General features: G+C 45.2%; 1 protein-coding gene across 1 annotated transcript; it reads right to left on the reverse strand.

Moving 5' to 3' along the window:
• Positions 1-1,284: 1,284 nt before the first annotated feature.
• NKX2-8 (NK2 homeobox 8) lies at positions 1,285-2,922 on the reverse strand. Its single transcript, XM_088529358.1, has 2 exons — positions 2,715-2,922; positions 1,285-1,808 (listed from the first exon to the last, which is right to left on the reverse strand). Exons 1-2 carry the CDS (start codon positions 2,878-2,880, stop codon positions 1,285-1,287), a joined length of 690 nt encoding a protein of 229 aa, XP_088385484.1. The 5' UTR covers positions 2,881-2,922.
• Between the last annotated feature and the right edge of the window lie 16,646 nt (positions 2,923-19,568).

Here is a 19,568-nt window from a genome sequence, read left to right on the forward strand (position 1 = left end):
TCGCCGCAGCACCTGGCGCCCGGGCGAGCCCAGCCTGGGACGATGCTGGGAGAGGATGCAGGAGGGAGATCGCGCTCGCTCCGTCCTACCCCGCCGTGGGGATCCGATCCCCGCGGCGGAGGGGAGGCAGCCCCGGGTAATCAGGTGCTGCTAGGATAGGGCAGCGGGGCAAGGGGACACGACACCGCCCAGGCAACACATCTGTTCACCCCTCCCCTGCGCCCCCGAGAAAACCAGCTTCTCCTGTCTGTCTGTCTGTCCCCGCAGCGGCAGGCGGGGACGCAGCCGTGGCCTGCGCGGGCCCTCTCCTCTCTGCAGCCTCCGCTCTGAGAGCAGGAGGCCTCGAAGGATGTTCGCCCCCGAGTATCCTCTCTGGCCCCCATCCTGGGTTCATCTCTCCCGGCAAACCTCTGGAGCAGTGGAGGTTTATCTGCCACGGAACAGCCCATCTGGTCTATATATCAATGACACCTACATTTCTGGGGGACGGACTTTCCTCCCCTTGAAGGTTAGCAGGACAATTATATGATATTTTTTTCCAATTAATTAAATCGATCACTTCATCGAAGCATTTCAAAACGTATTTCTTTGGGCGCCAAACGGCGTTCCAGTCTCCATCTAACTATCTTCCCATCCTAGATACATGGAAAAGACTCCATCTAATGCGAATAGTGGGGTCCTGCTTTACAGGGTCTAAAAAAAAAAAAGGAAAAAAAGGTAGCAACGAAGCTGCGCCCCGACGGCACCGAGCTCCACGACAGAGCGCGGCCTGAGGCTAGGAAGGAAGCGGAGCCCGGGTGTAGGCAGGTAAAATAAGACGAGATCTAAGGTAAAATTTCAGCTAGCAAGTTTAAAAGAAGTATGTATGGCGCGAGCGGTAATCCAAGGAGAAAGCCCCTAGTAGTCAAAAATACGCTTCCCCACGGGGGGAAAAAGAATTTGCCAAAAATCAGTTTATTAGTCACTGCAAGAATAAGCTATTTTAAAATAATCTATATCGCTAGGATATTTTATTTTTTAAACGGAGACCTGTGGAAACGAAGCGCGAGGAGTGGAGACTCTAGGGAAAAAGGCGCATCCCGGCCCCGCGTCCTCGGGCGGCGGGGAGGGACGGAGGGCGCGGAGGAGCCCTCCGCTCCCCCGGGCGCCCCGCTCCGCGGAGCAGCCCGCGCCCGGACGCGCAGCCTGCGGCGCCCTCCGCGCACCGAGATGCCGGCGCTGGCGACGGCCCCCCGCCCCCGCGCCCCTTGCGATGAGTCCGACCCGCGGGGCGAGGCGCCGCTATCACCAGCTCCACGAAACGATGGCGGGATGTGCTAAGTGCTGGTACGCGGGGAAGACGCCGAGCGCGGCGGAGCCGGGCGCGCAGCCCTGGTAGCCTTGCACGGCGAGCGCGGCCTGGGCGCTGCAGCCCGCCAGGGCGCAGGCGAGCTTGGGGCGAGCGGGCGCCGGCGGGTGCTCGCCGTCGCGCACCAGCACCGGCACGGGCACCACGAGGCGCCGCAGCAGCGCGGGTGGGCGCGGGGGGCTGCCCGCGCCCTCGCTGCGCGCCCGCTTCATCTTGTAGCGGTGGTTCTGGAACCAGATCTTCACCTGCGTGGGCGTGAGGCTGAGCAGCCGCGCGAGCTGCTCCCGCTCGGGTGCCGACAGGTACCGCTGTTGCCGAAACCGCCGCTCCAGCTCCAGCGTCTGCGCCTTGGAGAAGAGCACCCGCCGCTTCTTCTTCTTCTCGGCCTCCGAGGCACGGGCCGGCAGCGGCCTCTGCGCGGCATCGGGAGGGCTCAGCTCCGGGCCGCTCTCGTCGGAAGCTGCGGACAGCGAGGGTTAGAGGAGGGAGCGGCCGCCTATAGCACCCAGCAAGGGGCGTGGGTGCCACCTTCGGACGGAGGGTGCCGTCCATCCCCATCGCCTCCCGCGGGGAGAGCCCCGGGTGTTTACCAGCCTGCGTTAATCCCAACAGTCAACAAGAGATTTGATCTAACGCCCCGAATACGTTAAACCTGTCCGTAACTCGGGACTCGAGAGGGAGCAGGGCTGCGCTCGCCCACTGCTGCTGGCCCCACTCCGTCCCGGGGCTCTCAGCCCTGCTCCTCTCCTGCTCCATCACCTTAGTGGGTAGCTTATCTCAATGAGACTCCTGCATCCATCCAAAGCGGAGTTATGCCCCCACCATGCTCACACTTACTAAACGCTGTATATCTGCGGATATAATTTACGTGCGTGCGGTACATGGCGCTGCACAACTGGTCTTGCCGCTGGACTCTCTTCTTGGCCGTTGCAAGCGCGCGATTGGCGCGCTCTGCTTCGCCGGCTTCCCGCTACCCTGCCTGATGCAGACCTGTCCCCCAGTTCCAAAAGGCAGAATTTCTTGCAACAGTGAAACGGGGAACACGGATCCGGCCGGCGAGCTTGAAGGAGAAGCGCAGCGGCACGCGCGGAAGGAGGGCGCTGCCGGCGCCGAGGACACGGGCAGACCTGCGGTTAAAAAACCTTCTCTTTCAAGCCCGTGGCCGGGATGTTCCTGCTGTTTCATTGTTGCAGTTCCGCAGTATTCTATAAAACCCCCGGCCTGGATCACCCTGGTCTGAAGGGCTGAAGATCCGCTTCTTTGTAACGTCTCCAAAGGAAAGCGGAACAAATGACAATAGCCATAATAATAATAATAATAATAATAATCAGTGGAGATGACGAACTCCTGTCCGTTTCATACTCACAAGGATAGTGATTTCTGTCTGTTTCTATCCACCCTCGGTACGGCGAGCTGGTGTAGTTTTCCGATGAGTGGTGGTGATGAGAAGGTTGCTTTATGCTATTAGCATCTTGCTCTGGTAAATCCAAAATGCTCCTCACTGTAAAACTGATCCTGCCAGATGTGGCCATGGTAGGTTGTACACACCAAAAAAAAAAAAAAAAAAAAAAAAAAACAAACACCCTTGCTGAAAAGATGCGCGGAAAGGACTGCGCCCAGTTTGGTTTAGTGGGGAATCTCCCGTCTTAAGAGGACCTTCCCTTCCATCGCCACCTAAGCCCAAATATTAGTGTCGTTTACAGAGGTGTCCTGTTTATATAAACAGTCCTCCCCACTGCAAACACTGCCTGCTTTCAAACCGTCCCTGTCTATAGGATGCTAAGTACCTGAATTAGTCAAGTGCTAAAGCCCTAATGGGAGTAGGTGTAACCCCCCCCTCCCGTCACCCCCATGAGAGAATAACCCGTTACCTCCCAAAGACAGCAGGAAACAGGCTTCATCATTACATATTCTGTCTGATTAGCCAAAAGTGGGGACAGATAATGGTAATTGTTAGCAGTGAATAACATCTTGGGTGGCATGTGGATGACCAACAACCACCCCCCTCCACCCGCCACCAAAGCCACCAGAGTCCCTTCTATCCGCAGACAAAGTGAATCCTCCCAGGACATCCGCAGAGCTCGCCGAGAGCCCCCTCCCCGCTTCTGCCTCTTTATCCCCCCTCCCTTTCTCGCTCCCTTTAAACCAGGAAGAAATTTAAGCCGTTATTTGTTGTATTTCCCCGATTATTTGCTGTGATGCGCCCAGCACTGCCGCCGATCACGGGCAGGTTTCCTACCCTCGGCTGGGAATTTTTCACACCTCCGCTGTGCTCTGCGCAGGGGAAGGCGCCGTGTGCGCGTTAAGGGCGTGGGAGCTCGGCGGGTTTGGCCTCTCCCGACCGTGCTAGGTGCAGGGTGCGCTTCTCGCCCTCGATGGGCTCCCCTTGATGGGGTGAGGCTGGGGAGGCGCTGGGAGACCAGCACGTTTGGCGCGTAAGGCAGAGGCGGGAGGAGGGATAGGGAAGATTATTTTTAGCATCATGTTGAGTTCCAGCAATGCAGGGAATACCCGTCGGGCGGGCTGTGCCAGTGGCTGAAATGATTCCAGCTTTGGAAAGGGATAAAAGATCAAACATGGCACGTGTTTCTACCCACCCGACCCCCGTCCCCGCCGAGCGCCTCTCCGCGTGCCCAGAGCAGCCCCGCAGCCCGGCAGCTCCGGGCCCGCTTTCCGCTCCAGGCGGCGAGCGGCGGGTGGGGAGGCTGCGCTGCGCAGCCTTCCGTCCTCCCTCCGCGGGGCCGCGGTCCGCCTCTGCCGGGCCCTCCTCGGGACCCGCCGGGGGCTTACGGAGGCCGCAAAACCCCACACCCTAAGGAGCAGTTCGCATGCCCGCGGCTGGGAGCAGAGCAGCCCCATCGCTCGCTGCTGCCTCCGCGGGCGGGACCTGCGGCCCCTCTAGAAACAGAGTCGGTGTCCTGCTAGACGGGGGACATCGCGACCCTGGGAAAAAGGAGGTGTCTAACTTATCCCAAGCATAACTGCTGTTATTTAAATGCCCTCCAAAAGTGCCTACAATACGGTCCCGACGGGTAAATCGCGCGAGGCCATATGGCTTGAAACACCAGCACAGATATAGATGCAGATATTCTTCTAATCAGCTGCTCTGTTGTTTCAAATTCCCCTGTCCAAGTAGATATCTCTAACCTATTGTGTATAGATTATATTTATCTATCCCCTGCTTTCGCCCCCAGCCCCATTCCCCGCCTGCCTTTGACCGCCACCCCCGTTGCCGCCTGACTCTGTGTGTCGCTTCTGGAAACAGTTACACTCCGTGGCGAAAATGCAAATAGAGCGATAATAACAACGGAGAGGCGAGATTTATATCGGAGAGATTTGTGGGCAAGATGAACAGGGCACAAGGCTCCATTTGGCCAACTTCCTGCATATTTCTTCGGGACTGGACAGGCTCCATATAAACGATTCCCAGGCCGTGATTACTGCAGCCACCTATCAAGCGTGCCTGGTGACAGTAGTTATCTCCCCTGCTTCAAGCACAGCCTCCCAGCCGTCCTGGGTGGTCGGAGTGAGGGGAGCACAAATACATGCCAACTGCTAGGCCGTGAACAAAAGGGAAATGTAGCCCTATGTCCCGGACCTGTTGGAAGCATTTGTTCCAGTCAAGATTTTGCATTTGTTCAGATCTGGAATAATAGGTGATTGACGCCTTCCCACAATGTGCTTTAACTCGCTGGGATAAATCGGAGCTTGTTCCTTGTTGTCATGGTTTTCAATAGGGTTCAATGGGATTGAACCACTATCGACTCTGCTTTACGTCTCCGGCAGCCCCGTCCATACAAATTTATTAGTTATGTCTTTTTAAATGAGATTAAATGGGAACGACGTGGCCGTCCTCCGCGGAGGGCTCCCCCTGGGCTGCCCCTCGGTCCCTGCGCCCCGCGCTCAGCCCTCTCCGCGGCCGCACAGGTAGCGCAGAGAGCACCTGGAGCCTGGGGACAGCCCGGGGCTCGGCCGGGCTTCCTACCGCCCCGAGGGTGAAAGGAGAACGAAAAGGGCTTATTAATATCTTGACCTCGCAGGCAAACATTTGCTGAACGCTGAATTTCGGGGGAGGGGGAAGAACTTGCCAAGGAAGGGGGAGGGGGATTCATAGAGTCACAATCTTATACAGTATCCGAGGTGGTTCTTAAGGGGAGTTTGCTAAGGACACTCTAAAGAAAATGCAAAAACTTTGCAAGGGAAAAAGTCAGGATGAGAGAAAGAGAGTCTACTTCAGTGACCTCTCTTAGCCTTTTAATCTATTTAACATCCTAAGCCCACACTGATGTGTAGAAATAAGTAAATGGTACTCTTCAAGCCTTAAGAGCTCTTCAGCATCAAATATTTGCACTTACTCTTAGAGTTTTTTTTTTTTTCCTCAAATAGTACAAGACACATTCTCCTTGGAAGAGTTGAGCTATCTAAATATACCTGCGTATTGTTATCTGCGGGAAATGGTTTGCTTCAAAGAGCGAACGAAATAACCTGAAATGTTTCATGTCTTGTTTTGCTTGGGACCCACTTGGCTACATTTCAGATCTCGCTGCCCGGCCCCCTTTCAGTGTCTCCCGGTTTTCGATTTCACCCTCTCCCCGGCACTTCTGTGGTGACACCGGGGTCACACCGGGTCCCTGTAGGGCCGCGGTGCCCCCCGGACGGCGTCCGCTGCCCGAGGAGACCGATTCGCCCCTCGCCCGTAGTACTCCCGACCTGCCCGACGGCGCCCGAGGCGGGACTGGGTGTCCCGGGGTGGCCCCGCGGACCCACGCATGGGCGCAAGGCTCTGCACAGCCGGGGCGCTCCGTGGGGCTGGTGTCCGTCTCCGTGGGCCCCGATTAATATATATTAATATATCAATAAATGTTAATATCTAATAATCTATTTTAATTAAGCTATTTTAATTAATATGTTTAATTCATGCCTGTTTCCACGCTACTTGCCCCTCGCCAAAGACCCTCTTTGCTCCTCGTCGGGTTTCCATCTCGACAAGTGGCTGGCCCTTTTGGATATCCCCCGGGCGGACTCGGAGCTGCCCCACTGCCCTCAGGGCCTCCTGTCTGCGCTGCGTCCTGCCGGGTCCCTCGCAGCGGGGAGGCCGGGCTCGCAAACATTGCCTGAAAAATTACGCTCTCTGTATTTTATTTTATTTTATTTTATTTTATTTTATTTTATTTTATTTTATTTTATTTTATTTTATTTTATTTTATTTTATTTTATTTTATTTTATTTTATTTTATTTTATTTTTCCATTTGTTGTGTTCAGTGGAGGCCTGCAAAGCGGACTGAGCAAACCTAGGTCCGTAGGATGCACAAATCGAGCATTTTTCTGGGACAGGTAATTGAGTCTACACCACCAGAGAGGGGGGAAGATGGGAAAAATAACTGATTAAAATCAACAAAAATGGTATTCTGTCTGTAATTTAAATATCCCTGTTTTAAGGAGGAACTCTCCGTAGCCGCGTGTGGGGCAGGAGTGGCTATGCGGGGGAAGCCCCTACACTGGGAGGTGTTTCGGCAGTGAGATAAAAGCTCTCGAGAGAACACTCCTTGCCCGGCTCGTATGCTTGATCCAATTTCCCTTACAGCCGGGAGAGATGTCCAGGTGGGACCCAAAGTGCTCCGTCGTTTGGACCCAGACCACTCTCTGGGGACGTTATCTTAAATAATCCATCCATTCTCTAACATTAAATATTCCCATAGAGCCTCGGCATGGCCATGTTCCAGGCACTCATTTTCAAGAAGAAAGTCTTGATTAAAAAAAAAAAAAGTCAGATTAAAAAAAAAAAAAAAAGCGTGGAGAGCAGAAAGAGAAGACGGAGGAAGAAGAATCTTGTCTAGCGTTGGTCGACAAATGGGGACTGATATGGAAAATTATGACTTGGTGATGAGTGACCTGGTAAACTACCTTCCGCACTTCCCCTGCACCACTACCACCAATAAAAAAGAAAAGAAAAAAAGAAGAAGAAGAAGAAGAAGAAAACCCGAAATCCCATAACGGCACTGGAAAATGAATCCCTGAACAGACTTTTTTTTTTTTTTAAAAAAGAATACTTACTTAAGAATACACTTAAGTTGTATACAGCAGCATAACTGTGAGATGGTTAATACTCAGTCTCAATACTTTGTCTTCACTGGAAAAAAAAAATGGCCTCACAGAATCCAATGTGAATTTTTAAATCGATTTTAAAACAGGCAACATTTCAACTTTCTGCAAAACTAAACCATCTTTTTCCTCTTTCTTTCCTCCCCGACAATGAACATTTTCCTAACTCCACATCTTTTCTCCAATTTACCTTCTTAAAATAATACGTTTCTCTCTCAATAACAAATCCTTTATTTTAACTTCAATTTTTACTACAAGGATTTCTTTTTCTCTTGGCTTTCCAATTGATGCGTATTAGGGTGCATTTTCTGGTTAGTAGATATGGTACATATTCTGGACAGCATGTAGTCTTTTCCATGGGAAAGATTAATGTCTATACAATGTAGATTGTATTTGTCTCTTCTTCCCGGGTAGAAGGAAGCCATTTGCTTTTGACTGTACTTTTTCCCACTTTGCACTACTTTTTAGCAGTCAGATTCTTTTTATGCAGCTCCTCTACTCCTTCTTTTCATAACTATTCCCCTCCCCAGTCTAAGTACAAAAATATATGTACTGATTTTAGCCTACTAAAAAACTCTTTCCTCCCCCCGCCCCCCCCCGCCCCCCCCCCGCCCCTTTTTCTTTCTTATTCTCTGTTGCTCTAACTTTCATCCTGTCCAGTCCATGATTCCCTTTGCTAAAAGTCTCCTATTGGTTTTACGGATCTCATGAATCAAAATAAACCCAGTTATTGAATCTGACACGTACAAAGCATGCTTACACCAAAGCTTACCGTTTCTCTGAAATGCTCAATTTTCGCCTCTGCATTTGAACAAGAGGCATTACTCCTCGAAACAGGGATTACCCGCACCAGCAGCGGATTCTGGATTGGGCTTTTCATTTGCTCTGTGCGGCCATCCTGGAGGAATTAGTTTGCAAATTGTCTGCAAGCAAAGCAGGAAGGGACAATCCCTCCCTGCTCTCTAAGTTGCCTTGGGATGGGCTTGCAAGGAAGGCACTGGACTGGCTCTACACTGTGGGGACGTGAGCAGGGTCTGCAGCCCGCCGGTCCTTTGGCCACAGCTCCTGGGAAGGCTGAAGGATGGGGCTTGCACCTCCCTGGTGCCTCTGCCCTTGCCCTTCATGGTTACCTTAGCCACGAAGCTGCAGCAACAGCTTCACTAGCAAATGGATGGAGTGTAGGTTCCGTGGGTACCCACCACCACCACAGTGCCAGTTCCCTCCATGCTCCTTTTAGTCCCACACTAAACACGTCTGTGCAGGCAGGACGTCTAGGGTGCCGAGCACATCCAGTAGCCTGATGGCCTCGAATGGGACAAGTCTAGAGGCTTGGTCTTGATCCTTTTTCTCAGAGTGGAGGCAGCTTCCTCCTCCCTTCCTTTTCCTTCAGTGGAAACTTAGTGCCAAACCCCGCTTGGGAGTCTGGCTCCGGAGCTGGAACAGGCAGTGCCTGGAAAGCAAGGTGGGTGGTGGGAGGCGAGCAAAGCCTCCCAGCAGCTGTTGCAGAACTGCAATGGAGATCAGGACAGAGGGGAAGCTATTCTAGTCACCAGAATTATTGTCCTCCACAGAGTTTCACAGCAGCCAGAAGGCCCTTCATACTTCCAACAGCATATATGGACACATCATTATATAGCTGTCTGTCCTCTACAGCAGTTCATCACTTAAACATTTAATTATGTCATTAAATTCTGCTAAATAACCTCTATTGGCTAAATGATATTTGATTCTGAAACATAACATGTCAGCCAATGTTATAAACTTAAGAAGATTCATTTTAACATTTTCGTAAGACATTATTTTCTTCCTCTGTGACATGTGGCAGCAGCCAAGAGGCAGCAGTGCTTTAGCTGAGTGCATGTTAACCAGCTGCTTCTTACATGGACTGACTGGCTTGCAGGCTGCTGCATGGCCAAATATCTGGATTTTTTTTAGTGTTTCTGTCGTGCCATTAAGTTCCATGAAACTCCCAAAGTCATAATTGGTTTGAGACTTCTGATTCACTTCAAACTTGACTAAGATTTGCCTGCTCTTTAATTTTATTTATTTATTTTCCCGTGGGTAACAAGCAGAGAGTGAGATTACGTGAGTCTTGTTCTTTAAAAATTCAGGCTAAAAAAGACAGTTTTTATTCTCAAGAGAAAATGTTAGGAAAAGCTTAGAAGAATGTTAGGTGTCTGAAGATGTTAGGAAAAGCTTAGAAAAATGTTAGGTGTCTGAAGAGTCTTAAACTATTTCCTGAACTGGAAAATTTATCTCTTTTACAACAGCTAAAGAAAATATTAACACAAAAAGTTAATTTTTAAATTGCAGTGCAAGGTTTCTTTCCACTTTTGGGTTGTATTCTGCTAGCATTCACACTCTATTGACCACAGCTACTTCTAAAGTGGTAAGTAACTTTACTGATTTCACAGGAATTCAGCACTGACTCTGGCATGTCACACAAGAAATATCAGAGAGACTTCAGCTGTGCAAGAAATTACACTCAAGTTGTAGCTTTGTGGAGGGAGTTTAGAGAAAAAGGAGTCACTTGCTCTTGAAAGCATTTAAAGACCCAGTCCAAAGTCTGTATCTGAATTTTTCAGCTTTTTTTTTTTTTTTTCTTTTTGGTCTTTTTTCAGCAAGAGATTCTAAGCACTTATTTTCAGGTAGAACAACCTCTCAGACTGACAATCAGCATGTGGCACACATTCAGATAATTTTATACATGAAAGGGCATGTGGGCATGTGCACACTTTGAGTGCTCATTATTTAATATATTATAGTCTATAAACTTCAGAGTAGGTAATTGAATTTTCCTTTCTTTTTCAGCATCTCATTTTCTTTGCTTGTCTCACCCCATGTATTGGCTCCTTTTGCCCTCATTTTCCTCTCTGCATAGTATTGATTCTAAAGCTCGTTTTACAGTCATTTTCTCTTAGCGACATGTGCTGAACATCCTCTAAAATCAGAGTTTATTTTCAGAAGCCATGAGAATATGTGGCAATTTTTCAATTCTGCTGCAGTTTCTTAAATGCCATTAACAGTCAAAACTAGACTTCAGCTCTGTTTCTACAGATACAAACCAATCCCAGACTAGAATACTTCATTAGGAGACAATAGCTGAAAGTGTATTTTCAGATGCAGTTTATTTTAGGTTTGTGACCAGTGAGTCTGGTAAAATCACTGTGCCTGGTTCTGTTGCCATTGTGCAGTCTTAGTCCGGAATGGCAGTAAGGACTACGGTGAGACAAATGTTATTTACATCAAGTATAGACATTTAGATATTTATTTGAAACATTAAAATCAGTTTATGCAGCTACTGTTAATAATATTGAGGCTGTAAATGTGTCTGGAATTATTTTCTAAAATGTTCTTTTTCACAGAAACCCTCCAAATCCAGCTTCAGTAAGATCCTTATGTGGCCTGAAGGTGAGAAAGGTGGAAGACGAAAACCTGATTTTGGTTCTGCTGCTCTCATTCTGCAGGGCTTTGCTTCTTTGCCTTTAAAATAGGGGCAGACTGTATTAAACCAGCTTTCTCACACAGCTTGTGTGTAAGAAACATTGTGCAGCCAGTGGATGCCTGTGTAGCACATCAATCATATAAAATGCTGTTAAAAATTCTAAATAAGCACTATACAAAACTGTGGGCACAAGTATTTCATAATGGACTCAGGGGTCAACTTGCACTATTGAAATTGCTCCTGCCTCAGCTCTAGACTCTTGTGTGTATTCTGCTTTTGTTTATACACTGAAGTTATGTAAACTGCTATGGTTCCTTAGGCAGAAAAATTATGAATCACGAAAAAATAAGCACTGTAAGAACATTTTAAAAGAAAAGCTCTTCTGTGGTCTTACTGCAGACCCAGAGATACAATCCTTTATGAGAAATCAGTGCCAGGGATACTCAAAGACATATTTTAAGGTGCTTTTTTGTTGTTGTTGCTGTTTTCCTTTGTGTGGTGGTTTAGAGCCCGGCTTCCCCTGGGGTTGCTGCAAGCAGGAAAAGTGCACGCCGAGCTCAGTTTGAGTTCTTATGGCCGCAGACTCAGGGCAGACTCTGCAAGTGCCTCTTGTCCTATAGAAATGGGCAGCAAATCTTCTGGGGGACTTTTCTGAGCTGAAGCTGGCACAGGCATCACACAAATCTCAAATACATAAGCAAAGCAGAAAAGCAAGAAAGGAGGCTGGAAGAAAACATAACAACTAGTAAGGAATAAACAGCTGCTGACCCTCCCCAGCTCTGCCCTCCTTCTTGTGCTCCTCTCGGTAAGGATGCACATCAGCTGTTTTCTTTAGCAGTTTAGTCAGCTCCGCACATACAGCTTTAAACTCAGCTGAATCATCTTATAACTTGCTGATTTCTCGTGAGCTGGCATCCTTCCTAAATTAAAATGCCTGAAATTAATATCTCTTGCCTTCTTGTCTGTAATAATCTCTCTGCTCTCTACAATTACTGCACAGTTTAAAAACTTATTGGCTGTTTCTTCATTTTATTCTCCTGGGATTCTAATGTTTCTCTTGCTGGGATGACATAGCTAGAGGAAAGAGTTACAAAATTCAGGACTAGCAATATTGCTTCATGCCTTAGATCTTGTACATTGAATGCATTTGAAAACAGTTTCAAGATATTCCTGCTTGTATTGCAGTGTTTAAACATACTGACAGGAAGGAGGAACAGTGAATGATTAATTTTAAAACAAAACATTCCTGCCAGCTCTCTGCTGCTAAATGGAAGTTGTGGTGACTGAGACATTTATTGAGAATATTTCAAAGTGAGATATATTTATCCCATGACAACACTCAGTATACCTTTAATAATAAACAATCTTCGTATAATAGTTTTCATATGATGGAACTTGTTGCAACAGTGAAACAAAGCAACTTTACTATTTCTGGAGCAAGCACATTCCTATCTTTTTTATTTTTTTCCGGTATGCCTTTTCCTCCCTGTTCCTCATCCAGTTAGCCAAAAAAAGCCATCAATTAACAATATAGTCAAACTTCCAGGTCACAAAATCATCTATGTCAGGTCCAGCACCAAGCAGATTACAGAATTTAAGGTAATGATTAATAGTTGTGTAACAATAACAGCTTCAGCTTTAGAATGCTGACTCTCAGGAATTCTGATTAATGTTCTATTGCGATGATTTAGTGAGCATTTAAGATCGAAGAATCTGTGCAGGATTGCTTGATACATATTTAATTTGGTAAATATTTTACATTTATTTAAAGCAGCAGCTGTTTTGTTTTATGTATTTAATCTAAGTAGTGTTTTGTAAAGATATTCTGCACTTCCATGACAAATGTTTACTTTAGAGTAGAAAAAAGTTCATCTGTGCTCCAATACTTACAATGCACATTATGTCCTGTCATATACCTTGGGATAATTGCATTTGCAAATAGAAAATACAGATGGAAAGAGGGGAAAAAGAAATCACCAGTTTTAGTGCCTTATCTTTAAAACATGTCTCGAGGCACTAAATATAAATGACTGGCAAAGGATTTTAGCACAGATTTTGGGGAGAGACAAAATGATGTGTATGAGCACAAAAGCCAATGAGCACAACTGCGCATGAGCTTAGACTTTAATCTCAAGGAAGGTAACGATGTTGATACTGTCAGTAGGGTCCATGCACACAAAGGCTGAGAGAGCGACCACCCAAAGTGACGCGTTTCAGTGCTGGAGATGTACAGAGACCTGTATCAGTTGACCCCAGCCTGTGACCAGCGGAGTAAAGAGTCACTAACTCAGAAAGGTAACTCGGGCCATGTTTTCAGCGGCTTTGTAAATCAGCATAAGCACCTTATAACAAATGCAGAATTTTCTCAGTAACCAAGTGCAACTGGGACGGGATTGGGAGGCTGAGGGGTTCCTATGAGCAAACCTCCCTGCAGCAGCGAGGAGCCCAGCTGCTCTTTAATGCAGTGCCATCTGCAATGCCACACAGCAAACAGACTGGCCTGGCAGGAAATATCACAGCGCTCTGTTTAAAAGTGTGTGTATGCAGCTCCTCACTGCTTAGATCATCAAAATCATGAGTTTCAGCATCTGCTACTGTGCGTCTTAAAATAGGGACGGAAAAGCAGGGAAGAAATCACAGTTATACAATGGCAGCAAGATACTATTAAGATTTTAACACGCACAAGATCACATCAGCTTTTGCTGGCCCTGAAAGAGCTGCTGGTAATGGTGCTCTTGGGCTGCTTTTCCATGCTATAAGCAACTATTCTACTTGAGATGCACAGATAAGATACTGCCTCACTTAATTTATGTTACTGCCTATTGTGGGTTTTGGTCCTCAGAGGGTTTTAATTTGTTTCGTTGTGGCAGCTGTATTGCAGCTGCAGCCACAATATCCTCTGTCTTCAGTGTCAACAGCAACATTTTTAGAGATTTCCTGTGCTGCCTTGTTTGGCTCTTTTGATTCTTCCAGCTTTTATTTTATGTAATTAATCTTTTCATGTAGAGTGTTTAAGTTTGCATTCTTCCTGCCTCGTTTTGCATCCGCACGTGCTCTGTTTGGGTTTTCACTTGTGCAGTAATCTCTACAGCAATATTTTCCCTCATCCTCTTCCCGATCCAAGAACACAGGGTCCAGGATTTACCTATTGCTAAAATGGGAATTGCATGTTATATTTGGGATACCTCTGCTAGGCAAGAGGAACCAGGCACATACGTCTTCAGGCTGCTCATCTCCAGGTCAGTAATCTGAGTTACACTGGCTGTAAACCAAAAAAATACAGTAGAGAAACAGCCTGGATTTTTAGTTTGTTGTAAAGGTGTAAAACTCACTGGCCAGCAATATCCCTAATAGATTTTTTTTTTACATAAGAAAATCACATTTATTTAAGGAACTGAAACATGCCAAAATCAATAGTGACTGGTAAGTCAACATTTTAAAAATAAACTTAATGTCTTCTCTTAGAAAAAAAAAAGAAGCAGAAACATCAAGGGAAAAGTAAAATACAGATACACCTATGAAAACCAGTGTGTACTAAGTACAAGAGCTTTTTACATAAAGCTGAATTTAGAGTGCATATAAATGTCTATATCTCTATCAACCTTGTAGAACCACAGTGATTTAAATGAGGTAAGTTACTTGCTCTAGGTATTTTACTCCTTCCTTTATTACCTTACCATGCCAGGCTTACAGAACAGGCACAAAAAATAAGGCTTACAACACTTGAAAATGAGCTGAAATTTTGCAGTGCTGGTTAAGTGTTTAACTGCCCATCAAGGTTAACAATGTGTTTAGTGTGCACACATGAGGGAAATCTTAAACAAGTGGATTTACGGAAACAAGCCATTGCTAGATTGGGAGTATAAAGGTCTATAGCAATAAGTTGGAAGATAATTGCTTGAAAATATTGCTATAAAAATAAACCATAAACCTGTATGACCAACTTCAGATAATATCCTGGGAACAGGCTACATGCCAGGAAACAGTAGGGAAGCCAAGAGCTGGAGCTCGCTCCTCTGTGTCCAGAAGTGCTCCAGCAAGGACTGCCCGGGGATTCTCCTATCCCAATTTGATGCCCATATCACTCCTACATGGTGAGAGAAACAACTGCAAATGTGAATAACAGAGAGGAGAATCAGTCCCTTTTCTGTGCCTTTTTTTTTCTCCAAACTCTTCAAACTCTGTGGTATCTTAGCAGAAGAACTGAACTAAATAGAATTTCTACCCTCAGTGCAGAATATTCCCGTCTCCTTCTTTTGAATTTTCCCATTTCTTTTCCTTTTTTTTTCCTTCTCTTTTTTCCCCCCCTCTCCTCAGTGCCACATGAAACCATCCCACAGCATCACAGCTGGATTACAGATGGTAAATGCCAGATCCTACAGCTGCTGGAGTCTGGAATAATACATGTCCATAAACCTTTATGGAAAATATGCCTTGTTTGTCCATTCCTAAAGAGTTGCTTAACAGATAAATCTGTCATTCAAATTGTAGGAACCCACTTGAGATGGCAATCACAGAGTTTTTATTGGAAATGTAGGCACCAGCCCAGGAATAAGTATATGCTAAAAGCTGCAGTCTGATCACAGCCCATAGGAATTTACCTTTGGGGTGTATTGTCAACCTGTTACACCCCTTGAACCAGTGGAAACAAGGACTGAGCTAGGTCTCTGGGTTTTTCCTACGATTTTCTTGGCCTTTCCAAATTACTTGCCATTTCTTTCCCCCAGAAGCAGCGAACAGCAGGAAGTGGAGAACATGATTTCTGTGCCTGTAGCTTTGAACTCTTCTTCCTCTTCATATCCTTTCCTGGCGCATAATCTGAGTCATATTTTAGCTTATTAAAAAAAGAACTACTATAATTAAAACCCTGCATCCATATTATAGAGGAGTTACACTGTTCAAAACGACAGTTTTATATCAGAAACAACATATGACCTGCAGTGCAATCCTTGCTTGTGTAAGGGCACTACACAAGCAAATATTTTTCCAAATATAATACAAATATATCAAAATATACTTTTGCCCTTAAACACGAGCTAAAGATAATAATAATGGACTATGTGTCTCCTAAAGTCCTTTTGGTATCCAGCAAACAAAAAAAATAGAAATGAACTTTTTTTTTTTTTTTTTTTTTGAAAACTGACCTTCTCTCACATTCCTAACGCCAGGACTTGGGGCTTTAAAGGAACAAACCAAATTGCTGTCAACATGTGAGACTCACCAACTTTCCTCTGACAATACAAGATGTATATCTAGTGCATCTACATTGTGTTTGTATCCACTTTAACTTATTCTGATGCTCAATGGCAAAAGGAGGCCTTTAGTTTAAATAAGAATATGTGCTTTTTATTTTACAGTAATGCAGTATCACAGTCCTGCCTTGAAGAATAAACATTGTTTGGGAATGCTCAAAGTGAAAGGCAGTGGAGAATCAGAAATACTGACTGAGCCTGAAAGGTCATGAGTGACAGCTATTTTTAATGGGAATCCAATATTTTCTAAAGGAAAAAATCTGACTGAGGTTTTCCTGAAACTTGGCCATTTGATCCTGCTCAGGAAGATGGGAGAGCAAACTGAGCCACGTGATGAGAAAAATATCAACCCTGCTAGGCCTAATGGGAGAAAATATATCTTTGAGCTTACAGAAACAACATTAAGTTCTTCAGGGAATGAAGCTCACACTCTTTTTCACAAGAAATGGAGTAGGTTTGGTCGTAGTCTAACATATCTTTGGAGAGATGGTGCTCCCAAACTCCAGACACAGAGCTGTCGGGATGGGAAGGCCCCCCATGTCCTGGGAAAGAGCATCTGATAATCAGTCCCATGGCACTGGGTGAAGTAGATCCAGGCCAATCTGACAGTGATTCAGAATGGAAAGGTACATATTTTTTTTTAGATCTTTGGTAAAAGACTTGAAGACTTGATAGAAACTTTTTTTTTTTTCTTTTTCCAAGTGAGCGAAGGATTAATATTCCTGGTGAACATCAGAGCCTGTGCACCAACCGAAAATCCTTACCCGTTGTCAGAAGGGAGCTCACGTGCTTTTTATTGTACAAGTTCTGTGCATAAATATTATGTTGCCTTCTCTAGGGCAGGCAAACTGGTACAAAGAAAAAAAAAACATAACCAAAAATGTAGATTTTAAGAGCTCACGCATGGAAAAAGTAAGCAGGTGGGATCTAGACATGCAAAATGAACAGTCTCTTTTCACTCTTACTGCATTTCTTTGTCTGTAACAACTTGAAATATTTCCTGGCAGCATAAAGACAACTAGAGAGAAAGGGAGTCCTAGCAATGTTTATTTTTAAAGTGTCTTTTGTTCCCACACAAGGTCCTTTAAGATTTGCAAGCAGAAAGCTCTTGTCAACCTTCCATTTCATTTATTTCTAAGGCTCCACAATGTGCTCTCCCTCCATGCATCCTTCTGCAGTCCATTGCTAGCTCTTTGTTGTCTGGAGACTCACTAGGATTCCAACATTTTACCTAAATTGCTCAGTAGAAACGTATCAGAATATTTCATTTCATCAGCTTGAAGTGCTTCACTTCTCTACGGTTGAAGCACTTCAATTCAACTGTAATATTTTGACTTTAACAAAATAACAAAATATCCTAAACTGTAACCACTGAACTCAGTACAGAAAGATTGAGCCCTGATGTGGGTCTCTTTCTGAAGTATTTCATGTCAGAGGAAATTCTGACTTTTTCTTCTGACTCTAAGTGAGAAGAAAATTGTATTTTTAGGGAAAAAAAAAAAGGTTTCCCCAAAGTTTAAAACAGAAATCCTCAATTTTGCTTTATTCTAATAAAGATAGCTTTTGGCCAGTTACTCATTGCCACTAATTACTCATACCAAAAATGTTTTCTTCCCCCACAAATTAGTCTTTTGTTTGCCATTGGCCATATGATTTTATACAGACTGCGTCATCTCTCTGCTTTGAGATTCACCTTTGTTTCTGTTGTTGCTCGCACTCATTTTGGGTTCTTAAAACTGAAATCGCTGAAAAAAAAATGAACTGTGGGCTAGCCTTATCTTTCAGGCTATTTAAGCATTTGCAACAGATGGATATCTGGAAGTGCAAATACACAGCCGCAAGTTCGTCTGCCACCGCCTGCACTGGCCATGAGCATCTTTGTCCTAGGAGCAGGGCTCGCTGCTCAAATGCCCCTTCTCTGGTTTTTTAGCCTTTTCCCCATGATACTAGCACAAATTCATAGCACCTGTGACCATCTCACGGTGTTGCTGTGTACAAATTTTTCAGACCTCTCATGCTTCAAATGTGTATAAATGGAGCCACAGAGGGCGAACTGGGGCATTTTGGGTGATCTCAGAGATCTGTGACTGGCATCAGAAAACCATTTGTCAGTGACAGGAAGAATATAGATCTCAAAAATACACACAGCCTCATTCTCTTATGTGACTTGTATCCCAGAATAGAGATTGTAATCCCGTAGTATGAAATTATCTTCAAGCTATATGGCAAGCCAACTTATATCATCCCAATAGTCCATGATCTACTTCAGAGCCATGGCAAAGATTTAGTCTTTTTTTTTTTTTTTTTGGCCTCAAACAAGCAAAGCTACATACATTGCTCATTCAGGCTTGTCTCCTCAAGCAAGACAATATAGCAAGAAAATGCCCTGATTTCTGTAACGTAATTCATGACCTTTGGAAGAGGAATCAATTCACATGTCAAATATGGAGATGACAAGTAAAGTCTTTGTGTTGTCTATAGAGACTTGCATCAAAATCTTAATATATCCCAAACTATCTAAATGTACTTGTCGAGTAAGAGAACTGCTAATCATGAAAGACTCAACATTAAAGAAAGGGTGACTTCTCAATGAAACTAGTTTAAACCCAGAAAACTGCCTTCCCAGTTGTTGCCAGAAGATCAGCCATTTGAGGGTAGGGATGGGAGAGGGAAATGGAGGCTGAAGTGGGTGAATGAAGGTGCAAAGACATCATGAAGAAGGACTTTTGAAATGCCAACTCCAAGTGACAGGGCATGTGCGTTATGTTAGCTTCACTTTCCTATGTTGGCAGAAACCCCCCATTGCCAGCGAGGGGACTGTGCCCTGGAACGCACAAAGGAAGTGGAGGTTGTTGAAAAGAAACACCAAGTGTTGAGCTTGGGGCCTTTGGGAGCAAGAGCACCACAGAATACAGCCTGTACATGTGGGAGTGACTCCTTAGGATCGGCAGGAAAAAAAAACAAAAGAGAAAACTTAGGGGAGGAAAATGTACTGCTTCACTCTTCTTTCTTACCCTCCTTCTCTTTTTAAGCTGAAGAGTAAACATTGGGAAAAAAAGGGAAAAGGTAGATTTGTGTCATTTGTTTTTGGCAGAATTATTGATTTTGTTTTACATGTATGTTGATATTACTTTTTCTGCATTTCTTTTCCTTCAAAATGGTATTTCATGTCTTGCAGTGTTGAAAATATTACTTTTCCCATGTTCATGAGGCTTAAAGACAGAGATCAAACTTTTTATTCTTTAATGTTAGACTATTCCTAACTTAGACGTGTGTCATTAGACAAAAAACTGATCTGTTGATGTACCTTAATATGCAGCTTGGCTCTCTCCATGGTCCCAGTGAGTTTTCCATTATATAACATTTGTTTAGTTAAAAGTACCATTTGCAGGAATTTCTAAGTGTAATTAAAATCATACA

This window comes from Tinamus guttatus, unplaced genomic scaffold, assembly GCF_059628265.1.
Source record: "Tinamus guttatus ecotype Peru unplaced genomic scaffold, ASM5962826v1 Tinamus_guttatus_pri_ptg000327l, whole genome shotgun sequence".
NCBI lineage: Eukaryota > Metazoa > Chordata > Aves > Tinamiformes > Tinamidae > Tinamus > Tinamus guttatus.